At 49.4% G+C, this 20,671-nt stretch overlaps 2 protein-coding genes across 11 annotated transcripts; one reads left to right on the top strand and one right to left on the bottom strand.

Annotated features, from left to right (window-relative positions):
* Positions 1–257: 257 nt before the first annotated feature.
* On the bottom strand, positions 258–8,718 carry LOC102218655 (aftiphilin). Of its 8 annotated transcripts, none has more exons than XM_005815246.3 (10): positions 8,372–8,718; positions 4,905–6,302; positions 4,021–4,184; positions 3,803–3,935; positions 3,585–3,641; positions 3,392–3,514; positions 3,229–3,289; positions 2,734–2,817; positions 1,109–1,232; positions 258–1,032 (listed from the first exon to the last, which is right to left on the bottom strand). In XM_005815246.3, the coding sequence occupies exons 2-10, from the start codon at positions 6,264–6,266 to the stop codon at positions 891–893; spliced, it is 2,250 nt and encodes a 749-aa protein (XP_005815303.2). In that variant the 5' UTR covers positions 6,267–6,302; positions 8,372–8,718; the 3' UTR covers positions 258–890. The 8 variants fall into 8 exon arrangements, with proteins under 8 accessions (XP_005815303.2, XP_023189975.1, XP_023189976.1 ...); XM_023334207.1 differs by having other exon boundaries at positions 3,229–3,292; positions 7,814–8,717; XM_023334208.1 differs by having other exon boundaries at positions 3,229–3,292; positions 8,220–8,717.
* Positions 8,719–9,342: 624 nt separating this feature from the next.
* LOC102218406 (NACHT, LRR and PYD domains-containing protein 12-like) lies at positions 9,343–20,543 on the top strand. Of its 3 annotated transcripts, none has more exons than XM_023334205.1 (11): positions 9,343–9,550; positions 11,249–11,359; positions 13,289–13,587; positions 13,672–13,761; positions 14,364–16,203; positions 16,308–16,481; positions 16,651–16,824; positions 18,094–18,267; positions 18,880–19,053; positions 19,764–19,824; positions 19,892–19,984. In XM_023334205.1, exons 2-10 carry the CDS (start codon positions 11,310–11,312, stop codon positions 19,804–19,806), a joined length of 3,018 nt encoding a protein of 1,005 aa, XP_023189973.1. In that variant the 5' UTR covers positions 9,343–9,550; positions 11,249–11,309; the 3' UTR covers positions 19,807–19,824; positions 19,892–19,984. The 3 variants fall into 3 exon arrangements, with proteins under 3 accessions (XP_023189973.1, XP_023189971.1, XP_023189972.1); XM_023334203.1 differs by having other exon boundaries at positions 9,349–9,550; positions 19,778–19,824; positions 19,892–20,543; XM_023334204.1 differs by lacking the exon at positions 9,343–9,550 and having other exon boundaries at positions 11,266–11,402; positions 19,778–19,824; positions 19,892–20,543.
* Positions 20,544–20,671: the final 128 nt, after the last annotated feature.

Genomic DNA, 20,671 nt, shown 5'->3' with positions numbered 1-20,671 from the left:
TCAAACTTTACTCCAATCTGATGTTGAAGAACAAATTAAAAATATTAATGTTTATTAAAATCAGGTCTGTTCAGTAATTTAGCAACAGCAGTTTTGGATTTGAAAATTTGCTGATTTTTAAAAAATTTAGATTAAAATACAATTACAGACTGACATATTCAACATCTTTGCGTCCCAGTGCTGATTCAAACTGGAAATTTATTCTGAAACGAGCATCTTGATCCCAATCTGGACCCACAGAACCAGAGACACAGAGCTTCCTCTTAAATTATTTTAATATCTTGTGTACACTAAAATTTACACATTTCCAGTCTGGGAAGACCCGGCATGCACGGCGACTCCTCGCAGGCTCTTCCAGTGATTCAGCGGTTTTCCATAGGAACTTCCTCGGTTTACAGTCTGAAGCCACAGTGAACTACAATTACATCCAATCATCTTCACAATGTGCAAAACCCTCCAGGGAGACGGCCACAGCAGTTAGAGCAAAAACAAAACGACAGACGGGTTGGTCCCTTAACTCCTTCACAGCTCCAGAACCTTCCGGTTCCAGCCACGCGTCCCGGACGAGACGGACAGGAAGCGGCGGGACGAACTAAGGCCTCGGAAACGAACGAGGACGAACATTCAGCTGGATTCTGCAGGCAGTGTGGTTTCAGTCCATAAATATTCTTATAAAGACTCTATATGTTGATATAAATGTATTCATACTTTACAGATCTCTGTTCAGCTTAAGAGCTTCAGCCAGTGTTTCCTTCATAGTCCCGCCAGAATAAAAGCAGAATCATTAAAATAAAAACATTAAATCCCTGATTATGTACACCCCCACCGAGAAACTGAAAGATGAAAAAAACAAAGATGTAGATGAGGAAGTGATGCGTGTGGGCGGGGCTTCAGTCGGGCGTGGCGTGTGAGCAGAGCGGCGTCAGCGTGGCGGGGAACATCAGAACCTTGGCCTGCATGAAGGACAGGTCCGGCAGCGCCGCGATCACCTTGGACGCCTCGTCACTCAGGTTCTCCTCCCTCCTGGGCTTCCTGTCGGGGCGCAGACACAAACGGACCTCAGGTCGACTCCGACCGGAACCGGGCCGGGACCGGGCCGCACACTCACCGAGTGGACGTGCTGGTCTTCTCCATGGTGGACATGAGGCGAGCGAAGGCGTCGGCCACGCGGCTGCCGGCGCCACTCGGGTCCAGCTTGGCGGTGGTGAGCTCGAACAGCTCCGGGTCCACACCTGAGGGACAGAACAGGCCAGACAGGTCAGAGGTCAGCAGGACCTTTACCAGAAAGCTACTGGATAAAACCGGACCCGCTCCAGGGTTCTGACTCAACAGCTGCGACTTTTAGACTTCATTCCTCTGAACAGTTTTCAACCATCGGAAACAAATCTGGTGTTTGATCTGAGAGGTGAGGAGGAGCCGCTAACGCCTGAGGACGGCCAGCAGGGGGCGACGACGGCCAGCAGGGGGCGACGACGGCCAGCAGGGGGCGACGACGGCCAGCAGGGGGCGACGACGGCCAGGCTGACTCGGGGGGGAAATGTGCGGTTAGTCCAGTTTCAGTGGCACCAACCTGAGATTACTTAACATTGCCCCCTTCTGGTCAGACAGGCAGCTGGCCTGGTTTTCATGGCTCCACCCACTGGTTGGGTTTGGAGAAGGCGGGGCTTCCACGAGGCTCCGCCCACTCCAGTTCTATCTGCAGTCACTCTGGCTACGTTCACCGCAGCAGAACGTGATCCACATCAATTTATCGTGGCAGATTCCGATCTTTTCTCCAAGAAACTCCAAACTGTTCACTGAACTAGTGCAACTTTTCACTGTAAAAATACAAGACCAAGAAATATGTGTGATTTCTGTGATTCATCCAATGGGGATTTTACAGAAAGTTTTATTTTCCATGGCAGCCATCTTGACAAGTCAACAGATGATCAGTAAATGTCTTTGGGTCCAATTCTGTAACATTTGACACAAAAAGTTTTCATTTGTGAAAATATCGGCAAATTTAGTGCAGAAATCTATTTTCTTTACGGCCATCTTGAATTTTTCTTCTACCAGCATCTCAAAGTTTCCAAATCAAAACAGTAGTTAATCAATAATCAATTATTACTGCGATTATTGATGCAACAATGAAAACTGCAGAACCCGGTCCGGTCCAGGAAAGCGGATCTGCTGCCCGTTCACCGAGCGACACCATGTTAGTTTCTAGAAGCTCAAAGGAGGAAGAGCAGAACCTGGACCCGGTCCAGGAGGAATACTGGACCAGTTTCTACGGCAGACATGCAAAATGGTTCTGGTGGTCGGGTCGGTTCTGGTGGTCAGGTCGGGTGGTTCTGGTGGGTCTGGTAGTCGGGTCGGGTGGTTCTGGTGGGTCTGGTAGTCAGGTCGGGTGGTTCTGGCGGTCGGGTTGGGTGGTTCTGGTAGTCAGGTCGGGTGGTTCTGGTGGTCGGGTGGTTCTGGTGGGTCTGGTAGTCAGGTCGGGTGGTTCTGGTCTGGTGGTTCTGGCGGTCGGGTGGTTCTGGTGGTCGGGTTGGGTGGTTCTGGTGGTCAGGTCGGGTGGTTCTGGTCTGGTGGTTCTGGCGGTCGGGTGGTTCTGGTGGTCAGGTTGGGTGGTTCTGGCGGTCAGGTCGGGTGGTTCTGGTGGTCGGGTCGGGTGGTTCTGGCGGTCGGGTCGGGTGGTTCTGGCGGTCGGGTCGGGTGGTTCTGGCGGTCGGGTCGGGTGGTTCTGGTTCTGACCTGGGATGGAGGCTGAGCTGCTGGAGCCTGAATCCTCCACCGGACCAAAGAAATCCAGGTTCAACAGAGCCGAGCCTCCGCTGGCTGGACAGCCGGGTCAGAGGTCAGAGGTCAGAGAGAGAGAGAGAGAGGGTCATGCAGCAGAGTCGCTTCATGTGGGACTGCAGGCTGACCTCAGCGAGGGGTCAAAGTTCAGCCACAGCAGAACCAGAACACCAAACCAAGTGAGAGATCCCACAGCATGATGCTGCTGCTACCGAGCTTCACTGTGGGACCGGAGCAGAGCTGGTTGGTTCTGATATGGACCGGATCCGACCGGACCGGGTCGGATCAAACCGGACCACACCAGATCCGACCGGACCGGACCAGATCGGACCGAACTGGACCGACAGCTTCAGCTGGTGGTTCTACAGAACCAGCTGGACTCAGCGTTTGGTCGCTGGTTCTGCTGAGGTTCTGCTGGGTTGTTCTGGACGACCCGGTTGGACCACCTACCGTCCAGAGGGTTGGTGAGGCCGCTGCTGCTCCAGTCGAACTGGACCGGGGGGAGCGCCTCCTGCTGGAGGGATGGGGAAACAATCAGACTGACATCAGGACATGAGGACGGCGAGCGGGCCGGGCCAGATCGGACCGGGCCGGACCGGGCACTGGTGGGTACCTGCACCGAGTCGGGCTGGACGGAGCTCTTCTCTGCGACGGCAGGCGGCATCAGGGCGATGGAGGCGATCATCTCGGCAGCAGAGACGGGCTTCAGCGGCTCCTTGGTCGGCTCCAGCATCCCCTGAAACCAAACCGAGTCAGAACCAGAACCGGCAGGAGGTTCCGGACATTCTGGAGGCAGAGGAACTCACCAGGCCAGCCGCGTACATCGGCACGATGACCGGCTGCTTCTTCTGACCCGTGAACAGCTGGAGGGAAAAGAGCCACACGATCAGTACCGGACCACGACAGAACCGACTGCAGAACCGACTGCAGGTGTGTTTGCTCCTGTCTTTAGGTTTCTGAGATGCTGCAAAGTAAAATGACTCTGGGATCAGCTGGGAACCATCAGAACCTTCATCAAACTTACGATGTTCCTGGTGTCGATGCCGAGGCAGCAGAGGAGAACCTTGTTGCCATGGGAACCCCCCCACTGGTACCGCAGGCCCAGAGCCTCATGGACGTCCTGAAGCTGCGTCCAGACGCCGCCGCCGCGCGCCGACCTGCAGCCAATCAGAGAGCAGCAGGAGGAAGCGAAACAGGAAGCAGGTCGATGATGAAGATCAGTCATCATCATCATCAACTCACCTGCTGCTCAGCCTCTCCTCTTCCTCCTCTTCCTCGCCTCGCGGCTCCAGCAGGACCTTCAGGGTCTCCACCAGCTGCCCCTCCCCCACCTGCTGCTGGCTGTGGGCGGAGCTAACAGGGAAGCTGCTGAGGAACAGCTTCTCCAGACGGCCGGACAGCGCCCCCTGCAGGGGGACCAGAACAGAACGGCCTGAGGAGCTTCTCTTCCTCTCAGGCTGCTGTAGGAGATGCCATCTAGTGGTCGGGGTGTGAACTACATCTGATTAATATCTTAGTCCTGGTTGTTCAATAAGATTCAGGCTGAATAATTATTCTACACTAAAATACATTTCAAAGTCATTTCTGATTTGGGTTTGAAGCTTTTCAGCAACAACAGGCTGAGGAACAGAAACGACAGGAAGCAAAACATGAACAATAAACTGAGCATGAATTTTGACTATGCAACTTTTCATCTAAAGATAAGTAACTACTGATGACTAAATTATTTTCATAAGTATATAACCTAATGTAATATTATTTTAATCATGAAACAGGAGATAAAAGCTCTAAGGACAGATATGGAGCAGAAATGGAAATTTGCTGCATTAAAATAAAATACTGTAAGGATGAAAAACTAATAGTTGTTCAAAACATTTAGTTTGACTCAATTTGAGCAAAAACTGCATCAATTTAATAATCAACATACTGAGACTGAGCTGCATCATTCCTCAAAATCCTGGTGTCTCCAATTAGCATCGGAGCTAAAGCTGCGCAAATGGAGGAAACTAACAATCAGTAGAAATGTTTCTACTAGCCAGATAATTGTTTTCTCTGTGGGATCAATCAGAACCGGCCGGAACCCGACCCGTGTGCATCAATCAGAACCCGACCCGTCTGTCTCTTACCGGCAGCGGCACCGTCCTCCCAGCGTCCTCTCTTTCTTCGTCCTGGTCCTCCTTGCCGCTCGGCTCTGAGCTGAACGCTGCCCAGGACTCTCCATCCTCCTGGTTCTGGTTCTGCTCGCTGAAGGCGCTCCAGCCCGAGTCGTCCTCACCATCTTTCACTGAGCTAAAGTTCCCGAAACTCTCACTGCTGGGAAAGTCGGCAAATGTCCCCCCGTCCCCGTCTCCGTCCCGCTGTCCGCCGAGGACCTTAGGGGAGTTGAAGTCCCCGAAGTCGTCCTCTGACTCGGACCCAGCAGGTTCTGGAGGTTCCGGACCGTCCGGTCGGTTCTGCTCAAAGTCAGAAAAGCCCTGAGCGCCGAAGGACGTGGTGTCCCCAAAGTCTCCAAAGTCGTCCCCGGCAGGCGTGGCGGCGTCCCCCGGCGGCGGTGGGGACGACCCCGTGGTGCTGATGTCCCCCAGGTCCTCCAGGCCGTCCGTGGACAGCAGCCGGCCCAGAGACGTCTCCGAGCTACGCTCGTCCCCTGCCTCCCGGGACTCGTCCTCGGTCCCGTTCGGGGACAGACGCCCCGTAGTGCAAACAGAGAGACACGCGTCCCCCAGGGGACAGTCCGGGCCCTGGTCCATGTTACAGGAGCCGGGGGGGGCCTCGGCCCGGTGGACGTCCCTCACTGCGTCCTCTGCTCCCCGCTCACCGTTTTGGGGACAGACGGATGTCTCCACTGGACTGTCCAGGTCTCTGGGTTGGACGGATGTCCCCAGTGGACCCTCCCTGTCCTGGGGACAGACAGATGTCCCCGGTGGACCCTTCCTGTCCCTCTGACTCTGCGTCTCTTCAGAGTCAGAAAAAGCAGCAAAGTCTGCAAACCCGTCCTTTTGGACGCCGTCCTCTTGGACCGGGACGCCGTCCCCGCCCTCCGTGGACGGTCCTCTGGCATGAGACGAGACAGAGTCTTGTGAGGAAGGGATTCCCTGAAGGTCAAAGGTCACAAACCCGTTGGTCAGGACCTCTGCATCTTCACCGTTGCAATCAACAGAGACATCCTGCGAGGAGGACGCCGTCTTCCTGGCGTCCGTCCACTCTGAGGGACGGACCTCCAGGCGGCCGTTGGCCTTGTTCGGCTCGCCAAAGGGGGGGTGGAAAAAGCCCAGCACCCCGCTGCCGTTGTGAAGGTCGGGCGGCGAGGTGGCGGTCAGCGCCTGATTCTGGTCAAAGGACGTCGGCGTGTCCAACTCGGAGAAGCTGACGCTGCTGGGGACTCCGGAGAACGTCCCGAAGTCCCCAAACTCATCGTCCTCTTCCTCTGCGCCGTCCTCCATCGGTGGCGGCGACGAAGAGTACATCCGGATCACGTCTGGCTCCATCACACCCCGGTCCCACGGGACTCGCCGCGGCTACACCTGGGACAGGGACAGTCAGGAAGTCAGCAGGAGACAGAGATGGTTCGAGTCCCAGCAGAACCTGAACATAAATTTGGTATCAGACCAGGAAACCTGACTGACCAACCTCTCCTCCAAATATGGCATCACTTCCTGTTTAAAAGCTATTAAAATCTGACCTGTCCTCAGGGACACGTTCACCACCAACTCATCCTCATGTCAGCAGATAATCAGTTCATATTCATCCATCCATTTTCTAACACCTGGTCCCCAGCGGGTTCAGGAGGAGCTGCTGCCTCTCTGGCAAACGTTTCAGGTGAGAGGCGGGGTCACCTGGACAGGTCACCTGGACAGGTCACCTGGACAGGTTGCCAATCTGTCGCAGGGCAACACAGAGACAGACAGGACAAACAACCATGCACACACACACACACACACACACACACACACACACACACACACACACACACACACACACCTAGGGAGAATTTAGAGAGACCGACCAACCTGACAGTCATGTTTCTGGACTGTGGGAGGAAACCGGAGAACCAGGGAGAACCAGAGAGAACCAGAGAGAACCGGAGAGAACCAGGGAGAACCAGAGAGAACCAGGGAGAACCAGAGAGAACCAGGGAGAACCAGAGAGAACCAGGGAGAACCAGAGAGAACCAGGGAGAACCAGGGAGAACCAGAGAGAACCAGGGAGAACCAGAGAGAACCGGAGAGAACCAGGGAGAACCAGAGAGAACCGGAGAGAACCAGGGAGAACCAGAGAGAACCAGGGAGAACCAGAGAGAACCGGAGAGAACCAGGGAGAACCAGAGAGAACCGGAGAGAACCAGGGAGAACCAGGGAGAACCGGAGAGAACCAGGGAGAACCAGAGAGAACCAGAGAGAACCAGAGAGAACCAGGGAGAACCGGAGAGAACCAGGGAGAACCAGGGAGAACCGGAGAGAACCAGGGAGAACCAGAGAGAACCAGAGAGAACCAGGGAGAACCGGAGAGAACCAGGGAGAACCAGGGAGAACCGGAGAGAACCAGGGAGAACCAGAGAGAACCAGGGAGAACCAGAGAGAACCGGAGAGAACCAGGGAGAACCGGAGAGAACCAGGGAGAACCAGAGAGAACCAGAGAGAACCAGGGAGAACCCACCAGGCACAGGGAGAACATGCAGACTCCATGCAGACAGAATCGAACCCAGGACCTTCTTGCTGCAAGGCAACAGCTCTACCCACTGCACCACTGTGCAGCCATCAGTTCATATTCTTCACTAATTCACCTGTGAACAGCTTCCACTTCTGCCTGAAAGAAGAAACTGTGGCAGTGGGCGGAGCCTACATACCTGTGGGCGGGCCAACATACCTGTGGGCAGGTGCGTGACCCAGCAGCTGAGCTGACTACAAACCAGTAGGACCAGAAAAACCAGTTCACCTGGAGGAAACGTCACGTCACAGTGACGTGTCAAAGACCTGTGCTGCTATGGAAACCAGTATCAGAACCAGAACCAGGAGTATTAAAGTCAGAATCTGACCTGAGACCTGCTCACAGGCTCGGTGAAGGTTTCCATGACAGCAGCTTTTTCCGAACCTCCCGAACCTTTTCCCGGCTGCTCCGCGGAACCCCTCGGTGTCTGACAGTTTATGTAGCCGCTAGCAGCAGCAGCTAGGAGGCTAACGGAGCTAACAGGGGCCCGTCGGGAACCGGAGGAGGTTGGATGGTGGTCGGCGGTTCGGTGCTCATGGAGGTGGATGTTTGGACACTTTGAACCCAGACCCAGTCCGGTCCAGTCAGTAGAAGAACAAAAACTAAGAGGCCGAACACCTGCTTCACTGCAGCTAGCTTAGCTTAGCTAACCTGTGGACTGAGGACAGATTTAACCGAATAACGTTTCAAATCTCCGGTACCGACCCGGTCAGGGAGTTAGAAAGAAATCAAACCCGTAAATTCGCCCCAGTCTGGCTCCGTCCGAAGCAGCAGATCCATACAGAACCGAGCCGAACTCCAAGCACAACAATCCTGTTTCCCGCAGCTAGCCAAAGTGTTAGCTCCTCCAGCGGCACGGTGTGACCCGGACAGCGGAGCAGCTCACCGTGAGACGCCGGTCCCTCAGGTCCATGACTCGGTGTGAAGACAGAGGGGTCCAGCGGCGGTCGGAGCGGCCAGCCGGGCGGTGTGTGACGGCTGGAGGTGAAGGTGGAGTCAGTCAGCTGTTGAGTTCCTCCCAGCATGCAGCGCTCCCGGGCTGCCTGCGGCTCCAAAGTTTCCAGGTGGAACAGGTAGTTCCGGCGGACTGGATCTGACCTGGAAACCAGTTACAGCTCCGACATCTGGGCGGAACCACCCTCTGTTCACTGGAGGCTCCAAATCTTTACTGGATTTGATCTGGAAAGTTAGAAAAATCCCTTCTAGAGCGGCTACGGAGCCCCAGCGGAGTCAAACCTTCAGTTTCCCCGACAAGCATTTCTACAGAGCTGTGTTCACTCTACAAATAAATAAACGCTGTTATCGATCACTAATGAATAAATACTCAATCAAATAACCTAATCTCCCCATGAAATAAAAACAACATTTTTTAAAATATATTTTTAATGGGGAGCTTATTTAGTAAACAACAATTTTATATATTTATATCAGGATGTTTTTATGGATGTATTTCATTATTTATTTATTTCACAATTTCATTTTATGATTCAACACTCATTTAATAAATACTCGTGTGGACATGGAATATTTATTTGATTTTGAAATGGCTCTCCGTGCTGTCCACCTTCAGTTCTCAGAAATATGACAGAAATTAGAGCAAAAGCTGTGGCGTTAAGTGAAGTCAAAACATCTAGATCTGATCTGAAGTTGGCAGCGGGAACGTCTTCGACTATTTGACACAATCGATCCCAACAGTTTCACAAATTAGAGAGAAAAGCTGCAAAGAAACATAAGAATCTGCGAAAATCAGTTCCATTGTTGGGGCACTTCCTGTGGGATCCCCCAGGGGGCAGTGTCGGGTTAAAAATAAAATGATCCTGTTTATTTTTTGAGCAACATGTTGTGGTTCAGCCACTTCCCCCTCTGTGCGCTGTTTCCCGGCCAGAACCCCTCAGTGTCATTACCTTGAGAAATAAAGAGATTTGGTTAAGTATAAAACAGACTTTAATGCCGAAAATGAAGAAATGTTACAAACAAATCAAATGGAACAGAAACAGAGACGTTCAGTGACCCCGGCTGACCTCTGCTGACCTCGGCTGACACCAAGACAGGCAAAGATTGAAGAGTGAGTTCAGCTTTTCTTCTTCTTCGCATTCTGTTCCCTCCATGAAGGGAAGTTAATCAGTTTCATTTGTTTATTTGTGACTGTCGCCAGTCTTATGTGATATGGTTATGTAAGCAGCAGCAGTGTGCGTGTAAGCAGATCAGAGACAGAGGAAAGACAGAATCATTTTATCCATAACAAACATATGAGATTGCTTTTTGGTTGTGAGACAAAAACTGAATTTAGAACAACTTTTAGATGATTAGCCAACAATTAGTGAGATGGTTTAATAAAAAAATAAAGAAATATAACTAAATTTCTTTACTGTTCAAACAAAATCATTTGGAACTCTGTTAAAAATATTAAACTGAATGTAAAAGTGAATTACAGTGAACTAATTGGGAGAGTTTATGAAAATCACGTTTTGGGTGAGAACAGTAACTCAGAGGTCCAGGGAACCCAGATGGAGTAGAAGGTTCTCCTGGTTCAGCGGTTCTGGCTGCTCAAACCCAGAGCTGGTCGAGAAGATGGCCGCTCCGGAACCGTGTTCTGGTTCCGGTTCCGGTTCTGCTGCGCCTTTCTACCTGTTAAAGGAGAGTTACATATTTATGTTTGTCATTATTTTATAGAAATACATTTTTGTTCTAGTAATAAGATTTGTTTTGTTTTGGGGTTTTTGTCAAAAAAGCCAAACTTTGTTGATCCTGACGGTGAAAATACTTTTTACAGGCACTGAATTAGAAACGTCCCACTTCCTGACTTCTAATAATAACTTTTATAACTTCAGACTTTAGTTCAATAAAAACCTGAAGCAGAAATAAACAACATGTCAGATCAACCATGCAGAGCGAAGCTGATTCCACCTAATTATTCACTACCTTCCACATCTTTAATCTACTGTAATTAAAAAACTACAACACATAGACTCTTCAAACTTGGACTGGATTATTCTGCTTAATAGCAGAATATTTAAAACCGTGTTTGGCATTTGTGAAACCCTTATCTGATTTGTGAAACTTCAATAAAGTTCAGATTACTATTCACACTTGTTCCATACAGTTTTTTTTTCTTTCAAATTCAAACTCAATTCTAATTCAAAACCACTTTATTAATCCCAAAGGGAAATTAAATGTTGGTGTAACTCATTAATTCTTCAGAGTTATTGTAGATGGTGATGGCTGTTGGAAGGAAAGATCTTCTGTGGCGATCTGTTAAGTGAAGTTTCACAAATCAGAAAAATGTTTCACAAATCCCAAACATGGATTAAAATATTCTGCTATTAGTTGAGAATAATCTAGTTAAGGTTTGAAGTGTCTAGGTGTTGTAGTTTTTTAACTAGAGTAGATTAAAAATGCGGTGGATGAATTAGGTGGAATCGCCCTTTAGCCAGTTCCCAAATCGGAAGTTGGAATCGGAAACCAACTTCAGCTTCATCCATGCAATCAAGATAATTTATTTCTTCTTTTGTCGCTTCTTTGTTGAAAAATGTTGAACACACCAAAGTCAAGAAGCCCAGTTCCTGTTAGCAGTCTGTAAAAACGTTTGGCAATGCAGGATTTACTGAGACTGCGGCTGGAGACAGTCGGTCTGTTAGCGGGAGATTCAGGCTTCGGTCAGGAAGGAAGTGAATAAATGATCTGTGGACTTTTTAAACTTGTTTCTTCAAACTTCCTTCTGTTGGCCTGATTGCCTCACGGCGTCTTTCTGCTGTCATAACAGGAACTCAGCGCTTCAACGTCTCTTTCTGCTGTTAGCATCCTGCTGACCTCAGAGTTCCTGGATGAACTCACTGAACGCCATCGGCCGCTCTGGGGGAACCGCGGCTCCTCGGTGAATCCTGAACACAGAATAGCAGCCATCTTACATCTGAAAGGTTGTTGGTTTGAAAAAAGTAGCAACTATCAGTCAGTGGTAGGCACCGCTAGCCAGATAGCTAGCTGCGCTAACACTAAAGCACTACTCATAACCATTAGTCCCGCTAAGGCTAAAGTTCTTTATCATTACAGTATTTAGCTGTAGCTAATGCTAAAGTGCTAACTTCAAATCAAATTATATCTTCATTTGAAAGACTGCAACCTTGAGCACCAATTTAATTTTGACATCATAACTTATATGTTCTATTAGTATGTTTCTTGTTTTAAATAGTTATTAAAGAAAGAAAAAAGATCATGAGGAGAGAAAGCAGAACTGCTGCATAAACAATCAATCAATCAAATGTATTTATAGGGCGTATAACAGCAGTTCAAAGTGCTTCACATCATAAAAACACAAACAAATCTAAAGTTATAGAACATACAATCAACTAGAAGCTGTTTGTTGTTTTTACCTATAAGTGGCCAACTGTCTGTTATTCCTGTATGGATTTGATACAGTAGGGGCTTCGGCACTTCCCATATCTGTGTCCTCTGTCACTGTTTTCAGCAGCTAAATCTGTTTAATCCTTTGTTGACACAGATTGTTTTTCCCAGCCGCCTATAAACGCAACAAGACGCTCGCGCTGGGTGTGCGGCTGCTGTGCAGAGCTGCTCAGGTGTGTTAGAATCATGGCAGCAAAACGCAGAGGACTTTCGACAGTTTTTCCCCCAAACTAAATGACAGAGTTGAGTAATAGCTAGTCATCTTTTAGCTAACATTAGCTAGTCATCTTTTAGCTAACATTAGCTAGTCATCTTTTAGCTAACATTACCTCCATCCAGCAGCTTTAATGTTAGCTAAAAGATGACTAGCTGGGGCATGCTGTGGTGGCGCAGCGGGTTAGCACGCCCCATGTTTGGAGGCTTTAGTCCTCGACGTGGACGTCGCGGGTTCGACTCCTGGTCCCGACGACCTTTACCGCATGTCCTCCCCCCTCTCCTCACCCTCCTTCCTGTCTGCCTACTGTAGAAAAAAATACGAGCCACTAGCGCCGCAAAAACTCTTCGGAGAAAAAAATTGAAAAAAAAAAAGAAAAAGATGGCTAGCTAATGCTAGCTAAAAGATGACTAGCTAATGCTAGCTAAAAGATCACTAGCTAATTCTAGCTAAAAGATGACTAGCTAATGTTAGCTAAAAGATAACTAGCTAATGTTAGCTAAAAGATGACTAGCTAATGCTAGCTAAAAGATGACTAGCTAATGTTAGCTAAATGATGACTGGCTAATGCTAGCTAAAAGATCACTAGCTAATTCTAGCTAAAAGATGACTAGCTAATGTTAGCTAAAAGATAACTAGCTAATGCTAGCTAAAAGATGACTAGCTAATACCAATACAGCACCTTAAACTTGCTAACAAGTAGCCTGTAGGCTACTGATGTTGTTGTCTAAATTCAGCTTTGCAGTTTTGGTAGTAGTTTGTTCCAGATCTGTGGTGCATAGAAGCTGAATGTTGTTTCTCCGCCTTTGGTTCTGGTTCTGAATGCAGAGCGGAACCAGAACCAAAAGACCTGAGAGGTCTGGAGTGTCTCCAGCCACTTCAAAATAAGAGCATGAATATCGACGTCAAACTAATTCGATAAGTAAAATTTCAACACAGATGTTGAACGTTTTTCAACTTAAATTTAACAAAACATCCAAGTTAATTGGCTCTTTTGAATTAACTGGAAATATAAATTTAGGGGAAGCTAAGTGTGCTAAATGTTTCAAAGTTAGTAAAAGCGCTAAGCTAAAAATTAGCTCTGCTACTAGCGGATTAGCGCAGTGTGCACAACACTGACTATAACTCCGAGTCAGGGTGAACGATGGAGAAAGTTTCCTGACGTTTCCTCTAACGTTTCATCGTTAGGGGAAGCGTCAGACTCGCTGGAGCGTCCAGGATGACACCTGAGGACTTGCTGAACATTCTGGAGGACTTGGGAGAGGAAGAGTTCATTAAGTTCAAGTGGCTCCTACAGCAGAGCAGCCATCTTTCCCCAGCCATGAGGAAGAGCCGCCTGCAGACAGCGACCAGGCAGGACACGGTGGACCTGCTGGTCCAGAGCGCCGGCCGTTTTGGACCCGCAGCCCTCGTCAGCAAGGTGTTGCTGAAGATCGACAGGAAAGACCTGCTGCAGGCGCTGTGTGGCAGCGCCTCTGGCCCAGGAGGTCAGTCCAGACAGGAACATCTTCCTGCAGTGGGACTGATAAAGCAGCCCAGCTGAACGTGATCCATAACTGTCTGTCTTTCAGGGAACGGTGACGATGCTGGAGGAACGGTGGACGACACGGGACGCTCGGCTCCTCTTCCTCTGGCTCAGAGCAAAGCTCCTGGGTTCATTGGTGTGTAAAGAAACCGTAATGTTGGAGTTGATCATGTTTTACTCTCTTTCTTCATTGGGTCGCTGAAATTGTTGATATTTGTTACTGGAGTTCATAAAATTTCAACAAAAACTGGATCAACGAAGACGGACGGATTGGAGGAAGTGGAGGGTGAAACTGGGACCAATAGCAACGCTGGACAGTCTCCATGGCAACACTTATAGTTTATATAAACTAATCTTCCTCTAATTTATGGCTCAAGTCAAACTTGTGACCACTTTCCTAGTGGATGAGACCGAGTGACAGTTAGCATAAAAGCTAAACGCTTAGCTTTGGTGTTTATTTGGAGTTAAATACAAATGATGCGCCACAAGGTGGTGGCAGCTTTTGGGTCACATGATGAGTTTACTGGATGTTTGGATCCAAGATGGCTCTTCTCACTGACGGGCCAGTCTTAGATTTAACCAGAACCAAACAGGTTTCATTAATAAAAGGGAAACTTGTGGCCTGTAGAGAACAGGCTGTAATTTGCCACAGTGCTCCCAACACAACAGCCACATTCTTCAGCCATTCCTGATTGATTTTCCCAGATTTTAGCCTAACGCCATTTTCCTGCTGCACAGATGTGGTGGTTCGAGCTCCTGAGCCGCATCCCATCGCTTTCTACCAGCAGATGCTTCAGTCGAACTTCCAGGACAAGTTCATGTGTGCTGAGGAGGGCTGGGCAGAGGACAGGCAGCGTCTGGTTGACGTCTACACCGAGGTCTACGTCGCTGCTGGGCGAGAAGTCCACATCAACACGCAACACGAGGTCAGGCAGATTGAGAATGTGTTGAAGCCGGCCAGAGAAACGGCAGTGAAACCCAGAGACATGTTCAGTCATCCTTCAGGAGAGTACCAGCCCATAAAAACGGTTCTGACCAATGGGATAGCAGGGATTGGAAAAACCTTCCTTGTGCAGAAGTTTGTGTTGGACTGGGCTGAACGACGAGCCAATCAAGACGTGGATCTGATTTTTCCCTTCACCTTCCGCCAGCTGAACCCACTGAGAGCAGAAAGACTCAGTTTAGCTCAGCTCATCCACGAATGCATCCCAGAAACTGTAGACATCAGAGAGGAGGCTCTGAATTACATCTTTACATCGCTGCAGTCTTCTGGAAACAGCAACTTTGACAAAAGTAGATTTAAACTTCTGTTTGTGTTTGATGGGCTGGACGAGAGCCGGCTTCCTCTGGATCTTCACGTCGACGACGTCCGATCTGTCGACGTGACAAAGACGAGCACAACCGACGTTCTACTGAGGAACCTCATCGGCGGGAAACTGCTACGCTCTGCTCGGATCTGGATAACATCCCGGCCGGCAGCAGCCAATCAGATCCCTCGGCGGTTTGTCAGCAGCGTGAACGAGGTCAGAGGGTTCACCGACCTGCAGAAGGAGACGTACTTCAGGAAAAGATTCGGAGGAGAAGAGCAGGCCGAGCAGATCATCGCCCACATCCAGGCGTCCCAGAGCCTCCACATCATGTGCCACATCCCCGTCTTCTGCTGGATCGCAGCTACGGTTCTGGAGGACGTGCTGAAGACCCGAGGAACCGCAGAGCTGCCCAACAGCCTCACTGACATGTACACAGAGTTCCTGGTGTTCCAGATCCACCACACTAAACAGAAATACGGCTCCCAGACGTCTCTTCGCTACATCAAATCCTTAGCTAAACTAGCGTACCAGCAGCTGGAGAAGGGCAACCTGATCTTCTACAAGAAGGATCTGGTAGAGAGCAATGTGGACTTCACAGAAGCCTCAGTTTTCTCCGGCATATTCACAGAGATCTTCAAAGAGGTGCGTGGCAGGAAAGGCAAAGACCAGATGTTTAGCTTCGTCCACCTGAGCGTTCAGGAGTTTCTGGCTGCTGTTTATGCCAGGATGTCTCCTAGCAACAGCAGCAAAATCTCATTTTTCACACAACGATCAATGAAAAACCTTCAACTCGTATTAAACCAAACATCTTCAAAGAAGATTCACAGGATTTACATCAGCAAGGCCTTGCAGTCTCCAAACGGACACTTGGACTTGTTCCTCCGCTTCTTTCTAGGTCTTTCTCTGAGCAGCAACCAGGATAAACTGAAGGAGCTGCTGAACCTGACAAACTGCAGCTCGGAAACCAAACAGAAAACTGTTCAGTACATCAAGGAGAAGATCAATGAGAATGTGTCTGTAGAGAAAAGCCTCAACCTGTTCCACTGCCTGAACGAACTGAACGATCGTTCTCTGGTGGAGGACATCCAGCGGTTCCTGAGCTCAGGAAGTCTGTCTGCAGACCAGCTGTCTCCAGGTCAGTGGTCGGCTCTGGTCTTTATCCTGCTGTCCACTAAAGATCTGGACGTGTTTGAGTTGAAGAAGTACTCGGCGTCAGAGGAGGCTTTCCTGAAGCTGCTGCCGGTGGTCAAGGCTTCCAGCAGAGCGCTGTAGGTTCACAGGGAGCTTTATTACACATCATTTTACAAATGTACACTTCTATCAGGATACTGACCGGTAGTTAATCACAGAGTTGCTGTTTTTCTTCCTTCAGGCTGAGTGAATGTAATCTGACAGAGAGAAGCTGTGAGGCTCTCGGCGTTTTGCTCATTTCTGACTCATCTGGTCTGAAAGATTTGGACTTGAGCAAAAATATTCTGCAGGATTCAGGAGTGAAGCTGCTGCTGGCTGGCATGCAGAGTCCTTTGTGTAAACTCCAGGTGCTCAGGTAAGATTCAGTCCGACAGCGGCTTCCCAAAGTACTCACACACCTTGAGCTTCTCCGTATTTGGTCACATTACAATCTTTTGGTAGAATAAACCTGCTTTAAGTTCTGGCTGGATAAAAAAGAAATATTAATTTCCCAGATAAAGATCCTAAACTAGAGAGTCCAACAGGTTATCCCAGACGGGCCTCACAGGGAAAAGCTGCCAGGAGTTGTCATCGGTGATCAGCTCAGCATTCTGTCATCTGGCGGTTCTGGACCTGAGCAGCAACGAGCTGCAGGACTCGGGGGTGAAGCTGCTCTGTGCGGCGCTGCTGCGTCCGCACTGCTGTCTGCAAACTGTCAGGTCAGAGCAGGAACCTGTCAGCAGGTCGACCGAGTTCTTTATCTACTGCTGACCAACGCTTCATGCTGTCTGTGTGTGAAATGACAGTGAATGTTAAATATTATGTCTAGATATTCCACCAGCTTTCAGTACAAAGCAACTTGTAAAGGGAGACCAGCTTCAGTATAACATGAAATATTGACGTGACTGAAAAATCAAAAACCTTCCAGTAAAAAATGATGGAAATTGTTAAAATGGTGCAAAGAGAAAAACTTTTTTTCTTTGCTTCCTGCAGTTCTCTGCAGCAGGCAGTTTGTTCAGTTCTTCCTGAAGATGTTCTGACACCGGTCCAGGAGTATCGGTTGGTTCTGGAGGTTTGCAGACCCGTCCTCTGGAGCAACATGCTGCTCGTCGTCTTCATTTACGGCAGTTGCTTGGTTTTGCTTATTGAGTTTCAGATCAGGGTTGTAAACGGTTGAAGGCTTGACTCTCTGCCCTGAGTTCAGTGTTGGTTTGTCCCGTTTTACTTCACCCGTTTCAAACCGTCTGTCTGCTCTGGGTCCTGGATGTTGGTGCTGTCAAAGGAGCAAACGTATGGCTGAATCTTTCCCCGAGCTGCTGCCTCTCGGGGTCGTGTTGTCGCCGTTCCGGTTCATCGGCGTAGAAGTCGGTGCCGACCTCGTCGCTCTGGAAGGCATGAACAAAACCACTCAGCTGGCGTTGGGTGTTTTGTCCTTGAGATGAATCAGCGTCAAACAAGAGACCCAAACCATCCAGGTGAGGACGATGAGCGTCTGATTCCTGATTTCGTCTGGAAACTGCCGGTGTTTTGGACGTTGATTGGGGGAAAGCTCTGCATCACTGTAAACACGAGACCGCCAAGAATCCATCGGCGGCAGTTGTCATAGCAGGCTGTGATTTCAGATTGTTGTTGAAATCACATGTGCTCTGACCTTTAACCTCCACGTCGTCCAGCAGCGTTCCTCACATGGTGGCGGAGTGTTGACCCATTCTGAACCGTTTCACTCTGAGACCTGATAGTGCCACAGATTCTGATCAGTGGAGACGGCTAAACCAATGGCTGCATCTCAACAACGTTACGGTTTCACTGAAAACCAGATCCGTGTAAATATGGCCTAAAAAACAGCAACTCCCTTCTCCAAGTTGCTCAGCTGTGAACCTCCAGACCTGACAGACTCCTGGACTGCTGTGAAAACGTGTGCAGGAAAAAGTGAGGCGGTTCCTTTAGACAGGATGTTCACAGGCAACACTGACTGCTGCTTTCTGCAGGTTAAGTCAGACGTCTCTCACAGAGGCCTGCTGTGAGGAAATCTCTGCAGTTTTCTGCGCCCAGTCCTCCAGACTCAGAGAAGTGGACCTGAACAACAACGACCTTGGAGACTCGGGGACGAAATGTCTTTCTGCTGGACTTCAGAGCTCCCGCTGCTCCGTGGAAACCCTCAGGTAACAATCCAGCTGCAACCAAACCAGATGTGTTGTGGTGGAAAGACGTCCTGAAGCAGCGAGTCCTGCTGCCTCACCTGCCTGGAGTCAGAGAAACAAACGGTTTAAAACGCTTTCTGCCTGCGGTGAAGTCCACCGAGTCCTTTGAACAGAAACACAGCAGTGAGACCCATGAGTGTAGTGGCACTCTGCGTCCCAAAGGTTTGTTGTACCACCTCTGCAGTTTGTCTAACAACCAATATTTGAATCACTCGACTGAAACCAAGTCTTCTTTTATGATGTTTACTTAAAGAACTCCAAAAGTTCACTTACAGAAAAAATGAAAGGCTCGGTACAGATCGGTCAAAAAATTGTGTTGCTTCCACCGAATCCAACTGCAATCTGACCTCAAACGTGCATACGGGCAATATTAATGTTATGCATTAGTAGTGGAAGCCAAAATTACTTTTCACAATAAAAGTATCCCTTTATATTAACTAAGTTATACATTCTAGAAAATATACTCATCATGAATTTCTTAAAATTAAATTAAGCATATTTATAGATTTTTAATCTAAATTATTATTCTATATGAATTCCCCATTAACTGGCTCTTACAATGAGTGTCCGCAGGTTGTCGGGTTGCATAATCTCTGAGGATGGCTGTGCGTTCCTGGAGTCGGCGCTGAGGTCCAACCCGTCTGGCCTCAGAGAACTGGACCTGAGCTACAATCACCCAGGAGACGCAGGGAAACGTCTGCTTTCTGCTCGACTGGAGGATCCGCTCTGCAAGCTGCAAACTCTGCGGTCAGATTCAGGCAGTTGATGCTTTTACTCTGAAAGAGTTGGGTTTATGGTCCCGAGGCGTCTGAGCTTTGGTTCTGTTCCTGTTCAGTTTGGATCTTTGGTTCTGCAGAGGATGGACCTCTGCAGAACCAAAGATCCAAATGAAATGATTCAGTTTGGATCATTTCTTTAGTTTCACTGAATTCATCGTTTCCTTCACCGTTTGTCGCTTTCAGGTTCTTTTCCTGCCGTTCCTGTTTTAGCTCCACCCTCTGCTTCAGCTCCACCCTCTGCTTCAGCTCCACCCTCTGCTTCAGCTCCACCCTCTGCTTCAGCTCATGTCTCTTGCCCCTCTCTGTCCTAGCTGTGAGCGCCCCCTGTGGGCTGGGAGGGAACATGACATTATCTTACTGTTGTAGACAGAAACATTTTTTCTCTGGTGAAGCAACAATGACCTGCTGATGAAACTACAACAGCAGATGGTGGCATGCTCATCCTGTTTCTCTGACCTGCAGCGCCATCTGCTGGTCTAAAATAATTATTTAGCTTAATGTTGAACAGTTCTGCAGACTTTGAGGATTCTGTGGTTTTGATCGTCTCCTTCTCCTCAGTCTTCCTGCCAGATGTTTGTGATGTTTTTATGCCTCCATTGTTACATATTATTAGAGAACAGAGTTTCCATTTTAAGCAGAATTGCCTTTATTTGTAGTTTCTGCTGTTTAAACCTCCAGATTGTCTCCTGCAGGCTGGATCAGGGCGGAGAGAGGCGCCTGAAGCCCGGGCTGCAGAAATGTGAGTGTCAGTTCACGAACCAGTCGGGCTGTCAGCACATGAAGCCAACAGGCTGCTTGTCTCCTAGATTTCTGTGAGCTGCTTCTGGACGGGAACACGGCGCACCGGCGGCTGCAGCTGTCCGCCGGCGGGCGGCGGGCGGCGCGGGTCAGCCAGCAGCAGCCGTATCCGGATCACCCGCAGCGGTTCCACTTCTGCCAGCTGCTGTGCAGCGAGGCGCTGGCGGGCCGCTGCTACTGGGAGGCGGAGTGGCGGGGCGCGGTGCACGTCGCGGTGAGCTACGGGGGCATCCCGCGGAGGGGAACCAGAGACCAGTGCCTGTTCGGGAGGAACCACCAGTCCTGGAGCCTCTGCTGCTCGGCGGCCGGATACTCGGTGAGCCACCGGCAGCGGGACGCCGTCCTGTCCGCCTCCTGCGCCTCCCACAGGGTGGCGGTGTACGTGGACGTTCCCGCCGGCGTCCTGTCCTTCTACTGCGTCTCCTCCGACTCCCTGCTCCACCTTCACACCTTCAGCACCACCTTCACCGAGCCGCTCTACGCCGGGTTCGGGTTCTGGTTCGGCAGTGGCTTTGGGTCTTCAGTCGCTCTGTGTCCTCTGCAGGACAGCCAGCCTCCGGAGGCTTCGGTCCGTTAGTTTGATCAGAATAATGATGCAGATGTTTAACCAGAGTGAATCACTTTATGGAAAATAAAAGTCCTGGAAGAAAATAATGTTTGTTTTTCATGATTCTGTGATTTTTCCATCCTCAGATTATTTCCCTGTTCATTGGTATTAAAATCTGAAGTTATTGGGAAAGATTTCATATTAATGTGACTCAGTGCTGCTTTCTTTCTTTAGAGTTTAC

This window comes from Xiphophorus maculatus, chromosome 5, assembly GCF_002775205.1.
Source record: "Xiphophorus maculatus strain JP 163 A chromosome 5, X_maculatus-5.0-male, whole genome shotgun sequence".
Lineage (NCBI taxonomy): Eukaryota > Metazoa > Chordata > Actinopteri > Cyprinodontiformes > Poeciliidae > Xiphophorus > Xiphophorus maculatus.
The sequence above is the reverse complement of the archived record's forward strand: the minus strand, read 5'-3'. Positions and strand labels throughout refer to the sequence as shown.